Genomic DNA, 9,494 nt, shown 5'->3' on the forward strand with positions numbered 1-9,494 from the left:
TGAATTTATACTGAGTGTGGTCCTGTGTGACTGACTTGGCACGATGGTTTCCAGATTGATCCATGCTATAAAATTAACTAGCACCTTATTTCCTTTAATCACCAAATAATATTGTCTACTGCTATTACCTCTTAATTTACTGTTTTTTCAGCTTAATAGATTGATAGTTAAGTTTGTTTTTCAGGAAATTGTTGACTTTCCAAATAGTGTTAGACAAAGAGATAGCGAATGTATTTCTCATACTATCAATCAGAATGTTGATGAAAATCTAAAAGTAATACTAAACGTATCCCACCGGTCTGCTTACTGTGATTTCATCTCTTCATCTCTCCACCTATCACCATTAAGCAAGGGCTTAAAGTTCATAAAAATCAGTAGCACTTTAAAGGGAAACTCAGCTGCCATGAAGGAAAATATATTCTTGTCTAACTGGAAGAAGTAGCCATGTGCGAATTTCACTTTCTTTGTAACTCCATGCTCAGGCTTGCTCTATGCTGTGGGGGGTTATGACGGCGCCTCCCGCCAGTGTCTCAGCACAGTGGAGTGCTACAATGCTGCGGCCAACGAGTGGAGCTACATAGCGGAGATGAGCACCCGCAGGAGCGGAGCAGGTGGGCGTGAACTCCGGGTAGCAGTTGAAGCAGGAGCCAGTGAAACATGAAATGATGCATTGGCATTTCTTTGTATGATCAGAAAATAGGTTATATACTGATTTTACTAAAGACACTATTAAATGCCTTTTGAATTACACAGTGGTAAGTTGCTGTGATTAAATTTCACTTTGTAAGATTTAATTGTGGAATGCTCTGTTAAAGGCGTCTTCTCTTCCATGTAACTCTTCTGTTCTTTGGCATTTCTTTTGGTTTTTGGTTGTTTGTACTTACTGGGGAACATGCTCACTGAGTCTCTATAATTGTACCTTTTATACTGGTTTGCTTTTATTATGAAAGTTTTTTTTTCCTCAAAAGAGTTATGTTGTGGGACCTCTGTTTCCTTTCATATTTATTCTCTTTGACATGCCTCTGTTTTTTTTTTGGAATAATAGTTCTTGTCATTTCTGTTCACTTCCATTTCTTAGATTGTATGCTTTAATACTGATTTATTTACCATGAATAATGATTTTAAAAGTTTAGTTACAGGTTATTTGAATAAACCCTGGTATGTTATAAATTTCTTGTCCTTTTGCTCTAACACAGTGTGGTTGTTTGTGTTTTAAGGTGTTGGTGTGTTAAACAACTTACTGTATGCTGTAGGGGGTCACGATGGCCCTTTAGTACGAAAAAGTGTTGAAGTGTATGACCCCGCCACCAATTCATGGAGACAGGCTGCTGATATGAACATGTGCAGAAGAAATGCAGGTATCTGGCTGGCTTAAAATCACGAAATTTGAATTGAATTTAAATGTCTGCTTCTGCTGCTGTGTGTTTCCATGGCTTTTTTCTCATGGACTAGCTATTTTAAGCCAGAAGCCTGGGTAATAGTCCTGGATGGTGAGTTCCCAGGGTAGTGTGTGGGACACAGCAGGTCACTGCTGCTTGCTTATCTTTTCTGCCAGTGACTACTGCTTGGCAGTGTGGAGACTGAGTTAGTATAAGAGCCTTTCCGTATTAGCTGCTGAATTCATTCATTCTTATCACAAACCTTTTTAGTGCCTCTCATGTATCATTCACGGAGATCAAGTTTTTGGGGATTTTAGTCTAGTTGAGTTAATATTTATACCAGATTAAAAGATTTATCTGGAGGGAAAGACTACAGGAGCTAATCCTAATTTAGCACAGTTCAGGAATTCTAGAAAAGCTATAAAATAGCAACAAGTAATAATTTTTTTAAAAAAAGTATGTCCTCAGGATTAAGAAACTGAATTCTTAAAGATCTATGGAAGGGAAATAAAAATGGAAAGAAGATTCAGGATAGCTAATCTGTAGGGAAATACCAGTCTTCTTTAAAATGCCATTATCTTCACGCCGAAGTAATTTTCTCATAATTGTCAAGTTCACTGTACATCACTCATTGGATGATGTTGCAAGACGCATCCCCACCTCACTTGCACATACAGATCCTCTTCCTTATTTCTCTTTGTTTAAATGTGATTATCGAGGGAGACATAGAATTCAGGGTACTATAGTGAAAGGGCTGTCAGCAGCAGAACAGCACTGACAGTTAATTGTACTGATCTTATACTAATCTGATCAGTTATATTTGGTAAGGTTGTAAAAACTTCTGTAGTCCAGAACCAGTGTGAGACTGAGTTCTGAGATCTAACTATAAATACATGACTTGAGTGCAAATTAAGTCAGAAACATTATCTTAAAATATGCTTGTGCCTTCCCATACTGGGAAATATATTTGCAATTTGCACTTTCCACTGTTATTTTCTAAAAGAGTAGAAGAATCGTTTTTTCTCTGTGCCTTATTGTTTTTAAGTGAAAATTAGTCCATTTCTTCTAGTCAAAAGGTAAAGGTTATAATTTGCATTTATAGAGCTGTTCTGTCCTGCTTTTGCTTTTCAGCTTAGGACTGCTTTAAAATGGTATCAGTTTGCTTCCTGTCAAGTGACTAGAACAGTCATACAATTGAATTCGAATGGAAATGATCCACTCCATTTATACAGTAGATACTAATAGTATTTATTGCACTTTTAAGTGCTGTTTAGAGTACTTTTAAGTGCTGGTCATTTGTTTGTTAAGTTAAAAAATCTGTAAACAGGGCATTCCCTTGTTGATCCCTGCCAAGGAGCTGACCCACGTGGTGCAGCAGACCTCTCCTGACCCGCCCCGCTGCTTCCCTCAGCAGTGTACTTGGTCATTCTGCCTGCTCTGCTCCCCACTCTGTCTGTGGTGAATCCTCACCCACCACACCTCTGGCCTGTACCCCAGTTCTGTAAGCATAAATAAATAAATCTTTTTTAAAAAATCTGTAAGCAGCTGTTACTTATGTTAGCTGAACTATCTACAGGAGCCCAGTTGTGTAGGCAACATCTTTCTGAGCTGTTTTGGCATCCTCTAATATGTTTATAACTCTGAGCTGGTACCAGTTCATTTTAGCTCTGAATGTTGTTTAAATTTATTAAATATGCTCTAAGAAATAAATTTAAATAGAGTATGTAAAGGGGCCTGCCATTTAATTCAGCAATTTTCTTTTTAAAAGTATATTGTCGGACTTAAAGGAAATTATCCCATGTCTCTTATTTCTTTAAAGCTTGCAGAGAAATCAAACAAGTATCAGACAGATTGATAGGAGATAAAGAGGGAAAAAATGTATTTTGTCTCTATGCATGGTAGGAGACACAGAATGGCTAATAGGAGATAAAGAGGGAAAAAATGTATTTTGTCTCTATGCATGGTAGGAGACACAGAATGGCTAAGTAACTCTCCCCATGGTTTCTGTGCCACCGGTAAATAGTTTAAGGCAAGGGGGGGAGGTGGAGATGAAGGTCTGTTGTGGAGGTTAGCTAGGTGGGCATAGTAAACAAAGGTATGCAGATTTAAGTTCTCCCTTCTCCTCTGAAAATAGGTAAGGAAGTTAAGTATTCCAGGCATAATGAAGAAGACCCCTTTTTGAGAGAAGCTGACATGTAATAAATGTCTTTTACAAAAGTGACCTCTATTCTCCTTTCAGAGTACCTCCTGTGAAATTGGCCTTTTGCCAAAGATATATTTTGGGGTGGCAGATTTTTACTCTCCTGTAATAAGGAACTTGTTACCTGTCTATGCAAAAGTATGCAAGAGGTATCCTTGTTTGTTGCATTATCATGGAACAAACTGAAAATATCTTGTGTATGTATCAGTAGAAGACAAATAAAATTGTGGTATTATCATACTTGAAATACAGGGCAGCCTTTAAGAATGATATATGAACTTATGTTTATTAACATGAGGAATGTCGAGATACATTGTTGGGAGTGGATGAGTAATAGCATATTTGGAATGAGCTACTTTGGGGTTGAAAATAGAAGAGTCTGAATATATATATGCATAAAAAAGTCAGCAAGAATAGATACCAGAATATAAATGGTCTTTAGTCTAAGGATAAGTAAGGAAATAAGTATATCTGGACCACTTCACCATGTAAGGGATATTCATAGTCATCCGTTTTTTTTTTAATATTTTTTTTCTGTGTAATTTTTTTTCAGGAGTTTGTGCAGTCAATGGTCTGTTATATGTAGTTGGTGGAGATGATGGTTCCTGTAACTTGGCATCAGTAGAATATTATAACCCAACAACTGATAAATGGACAGTAGTGTCATCTTGTATGAGCACAGGGAGAAGTTATGCAGGTAATAAATTCTTGCAGTTTTTTGTTTATAAGGCAAAAAGATCGCATTGCTAGAATTTTTAATGGTTTTCTGCAATTCTCAAGGTATATTTTGCTTCTTAATCTAAAATAATATCAGATGTGGATAGTCTGAAATAAAGCACGTATATTTTGTTTATAACTCTGAGCTGGTACCAGTTCATTTTAGCTCTGAATGTTGTTTAAATTTATTAAATATGCTCTAAGAAATAAATTTAAATAGTGTATGTAAAGGGGCCTGCCATTTAACTCAGCAATTTTCTTTTTAAAAGTATATTGTCGGACTTAAAGGAAATTATCCTATGTCTCTTATTTCTTTAAAGCTTGCAGAGAAATCAAACAAGCATCAGACAGATTGATAGGAGATAAAGAATTTGCTATTTGTATTCAGAATTCCAGACCTTTCCATTGCAGAATAAGATAGAAAATTTAGTGATGCTAACATCTGTTACAAAGTAGAGTGGAATTTACTGTGTGACTAAGCAAAGCTCTAATAACTCAGAAACCCCCAAAATATGACTCTTACACCTCCCCATGTAATAGTATTCCAGGTGAATTATGGAGGAATTTTTAAGTATATCACTGGTTGCATTATATAATGTCATTTTGGTTCATTCTCTTTGAGAAATTATGATACCCCTTAGTAAAATACTGAGGCTTTAAAATTATTGCATGTTAATTATAATGATAGAAATTTATATTGCTTTAAGTAACAGATGTTTCATTAGCATTCTAATAGCCAGTAGTGGAGAAAAAAAGTTTATATTAAGACCATCACTGTTGTTTTTGTATCATCCAAAACATCTAATATACAGTAGGATCCTAGAACAAAATAACTCAAAATTAAGTGAATTTTTAACAACTTCATTGAAATATACTGAAGTAGAATAAGTAACATGTACTTAAGGTATACAACTTTATTGATTTTTGGCTTACATTTATGCCCATAAAACCACCATCACAATCAAAATAATGAAAATATTCATCACTACCCAAAATTTCTTGTTTTATCTTTTTTGGATATTAGGTCAACTTTGGTATTTCCTGAGTAAAAATTTTTGCCCTTAATTATAACTACAATAGCAAAATACTAGTTGTGGATTAAGTAGTTTGATGTAGTTCAATTCATAACTGAAATTTTATTCATAGGATTAAAATGATAGTAATACTACGGAAAGATTTTCAAATGGTAGTTAGTAGTACTGAAGTTGAGATTTGGAAACGTGACTTGTTCGATCCCCCTTCCTGTAGTAGAGAGGATTCCAGTTTTGTCAGAGAGCTGCCTGTGACTGACTGACTTTGTTTCTTTGTTTAGGGGTCACAGTTATCGATAAACCTTTATGAGCCTGTGAGACATCTCGGCTATTTATAAGTGAGAAACAGGCTTCCACAAGCATTTCTGAAGCAGTAAGAATCAAGCACTTCTCCACTTGTAGCTGCACTTTAAGTCTCAGCAGAACATAAGATCGTCTGCCTTTATAGGCCTCAGATACTGAAGATTATTTTTGGTAGAAGCACCGTGTAAGCTTTTCTGCAATGAGCAGCAGCTGACTGAATTTTAATGAGAAACCCAACTGCAGCACTTACTCTGCAGTCTTTAGACAACAGTTGCTTTCATAAAAACTACTTCTTATCAGCCTAGAATGACTATGGGTTATTTCATGGAGGGGAAGATAAAGTAATGTGTGTTCTTGTAAAATTAAATTTTATCTTTATTCTTTCTCCTGAAAATCTGTATACACAGGAACTGAAAAATCTCTGAACAGGTATTGAAATCTATGTAAATATAAAACTAGTTGAGGGATAAAACTGTCTGCTTTTATAAAATATCTTTGATTACATGAGTATAATAAATTGTGTGCATATAAATGTGTCTATATGCTTTCCTTTAAATATGTTTGAAAAGATGTTTGAAACTTGATTATACTATTTATAATTGGCACAGTACTTTGAATTATGCCAGTACTACATTGTAAAACAGAGTTGTATTTTTTGATATTTAACAATGCTTAACACTTCTTTAAAATGCCACTTCTGAGGAATGAATATGGTGTGACACACTTGAATATGTGTGATGCCAAACTTTTTTAAATAAAATATAAATTATGCTTATTTATTATTTTCTTTAGTTTAATCTTGGTCATGTTTTGGTGTGTATTTTAAATTTCATTCTTAAAGTAACACTTTGGCATGAACATTACTGCAGGTTTTTGATGAATATAATGAATGTATGAAATTCAATTGAATTTGCATGGTCTTAAGAATTTTTTCTGTGTGTATAAATTTAGCTGCCATTAACAGAAGAGAGAATTTTCTGTGAGTAGCCAAGTGCATTGATGAGATACAATTTTTGAGATCTTCAATTAATCTCACTTTAAAATGACCAAAACATGTCTTTCTTGAATTATCTTTGAATAAAAGTTTGTATATTATTTGTTTCACATTGTCCTTGATTTTTATATGGTTTGTTTGATATTAAGTTTGCATGTTCTAATCTATTTGTAAACTTGCATTTTCTGATTTTAAAATAGTATTTTTTAGTTTGTTGTGAAATAAAAGATAAGGCAAGTATGTTAAATCAGTAACTGAAGTCATTAAAGGATGTTTTTTAAAAAGTTATCTCAATCCTGATGGGGAAAGTCTCCCAAGGTTGGTGAAATTTGTAATTTTGTCTGTCCCCAGTATGGGCAGAACACAAGATAAAGCTAAAACAAATAGCACTGGACCAAAGAGAGAACCAAAGGGAAAATATCTACTCTGTAACAACAGAGAAATAAATTTGTGACTTTGGTACCAAATAAAAGGAATTGAGGATTGGGAGTGAGGGCGAGCACAGAGATGGTGGACTCAGCGGAGGAGGAAAGGAAGGTGTGGTGATAAGCCATGGCAGCTGTTTCTTGAGAGAGAAATTTGAAGGTTAGCATGTAAGAAGACTATCCAGAACAGACAGTAATCAAGGAAAGAGATATACCTAAAGATAAAAGGCCATAGAAATCATATTCAGCATTTAGTTGAAACTTTTACTGTAAGTACTGCAATATTAAGTACTTTCACTGCAATATTAAAAATATAATCAAAAAGTAAAAACCCAGGCTCACCTTATTAACACATGGATTCTGCATTATGTTGGCGCCAGGAACCTCCATCATTAACAACCAAACCAAGGTCTAATGAACTGGGAACAGGTTAGCTGTTCCTGACACTGGTGGCACCAAGAAAGAGGAGTGTCATGTCCCCTGTGACTTCCAGACATCTCCACATCCTCATGAAACTTTCCATGAATCTATCCATTAAGGATTTATCTAAAAATGTATTGAGCTTTCCTTAAAATAATTTCCGTCTGTGAGGATAGCAAAGTCTTAAATACTTAGCATGTCAAATACCTCCATCGTCACTTTAAACTATTGGCTTTATCACAGTAGACGGCCAAGGTTAGACAGTGACTGGGTTGTTCTATAGCTATACAAAAAATAATAATAGAACCAGGAGTTAAGGCAGAGAGCCTTTTAAGGAATCCAGCCCGGAACAGCTCCAGATTTGAGCTGTGTTCAGAGCTGGCTGCCCCGTTGGGGTCTCCACCTTAGCTGGGAGCTGTGGTGGGGGAGGTTATGGTGGATGGCATGTGTACTGCAGAAAACTTCCAGTTTCCTTTGAGATTTAGCAATTCTTGATATCCTTTACGGCATTAGAACCCAAGTGTTTAAAATCTCAGTGGCCGCCGAGTTACGAAACTTACTGTGCTACATACAGGGGTAGCATAATATATGTATGACACAGCAGAGCACTAAATGTGCGATTTTAGTTTTGGACCTGAACAGATGGCTCCTACTGACTTGATGGGTAGGCAGGGGAGATGGCTGATTATTCAACGCCTCAGTTTTGAAAGTGGGTGATTTAGGAGAGTAGACTCACACTTTGGATTAAGATTCCAGGCTTTTAACCCAGGTTTCCTGATTGTAAGGAAAAGAGTTAAGTGGTATGTGGCTAGTTCAGAGACACAGGAATCAGAAGGCACTGAGCTTTGATCTCCCTGTTAATTGTTAGCTGTGACTTGAAACACTTAACCTCTGGCCTAATTCTGTCTTCTCTAAAATCACCACTGTAGTGTCTATGTCATCAGGTTATCATGAGCTTTGAAAGAAATGATGTATGTTAATGTGCTTGAAATACAGAAGACCCTCAATAAATTGCTGCTATTGTTGCTGTTCTGAGTCTCCCATTTCTTCACTGTAGGAGTAAGTAGAGCTGCCATGTGTGTTTCCTTGAGCTCCAAGTCACCCAGATCTGAAACAATATTCTGACATTCCCCCCCCACACACACACATATAAGTGCTCTGATACAGAAAAGCCTGTGGTTTCACTCTACATCAGAAATCATAACCAGCATTTTTGAGCACTTAGTATTCCAGGAACTGTGCAAAGGGATTTACCTACCTGAGCTCAATTGTCATAAACTCTGCGATGTATTACTATAATGCCTACTTTACAGAAATAGTAGCTAGCACATGGCAGTGTAGCTTAGCTATGAGCACACTGCCAACACTGCCATTACTTGACGAAGGCTGGCCGATGCAGTCTCACCCTGTCGGTTATTCTTTCACACTTTTTGAAAAAGGCCAGGTCTTTCCAGTAGAGAAAAAAGTTGGGTGGCAGAGCAGTCACACCAGTGACCTCAGTGTTGGGTGAGGTGTCCTGCTGGACTGGACAAGCAAGAGTCCTAAGTTGGAGTGAGGGGCTGGGCTTGTGTACCCCCTCATCAACCAGCCAGTAAACTCAGCTTGCCCCCAGGAAGGGGATTGCTCCCAGGGAGCACTCCTGGAATCCCTGGATGTACCTGCCAACACCGAGCAGCTGAAGCAGCTTCAGTCCTGCAGACGTGCGTGGTGCAGCGACACCCACTCTCCACCACGCACCTTCCACCCAAGGCTCAAAAGATTTGGCTGTGGACACTTTATAGAGAAGTCGACAGAGGTCTCCCTGGACCTGACATGCGCAGGCATGGTTTTCAGTAGTTGTGTGTGAACCATGCAGCCTGCTAGCTCAATGGGTTTCTTTTTGTCTGTCATTTTTCAAAAGACACTCAAGGGGAAGTTTAAATCTGTATTTTACACCGTCTGCAGTGTTACCACACCCCAGGACACCGTATTTTAGAGTTGAAAAACTGCAGAGGTTAGCACCACAAGTGTGTCAGTGGCCTGCCC

The 9,494-nt window shown here is 37.1% G+C and overlaps 1 protein-coding gene across 1 annotated transcript in view; it reads left to right on the top strand.

The window, feature by feature from the left end:
- The window catches only part of KLHL2 (kelch-like family member 2), a 75,811-nt gene extending 67,312 nt beyond the window's left edge, over positions 1-8,499 (top strand). Inside the window, exons 12-15 of the mRNA XM_012724913.1 lie at positions 483-611; positions 1,218-1,358; positions 4,133-4,276; positions 5,609-8,499. Coding sequence (XP_012580367.1) covers positions 483-611; positions 1,218-1,358; positions 4,133-4,276; positions 5,609-5,637 — 443 coding nt within the window. The 3' untranslated portion in view covers positions 5,638-8,499. The remainder of the gene's footprint in view (positions 1-482; positions 612-1,217; positions 1,359-4,132; positions 4,277-5,608) is intronic.
- The last annotated feature ends 995 nt before the right edge of the window (positions 8,500-9,494 follow it).

Source organism: Condylura cristata, unplaced genomic scaffold, assembly GCF_000260355.1.
Source record: "Condylura cristata isolate star-nosed mole 26May11 unplaced genomic scaffold, ConCri1.0 scaffold00014, whole genome shotgun sequence".
NCBI classification, from domain to species: Eukaryota; Metazoa; Chordata; class Mammalia; order Eulipotyphla; family Talpidae; genus Condylura; species Condylura cristata.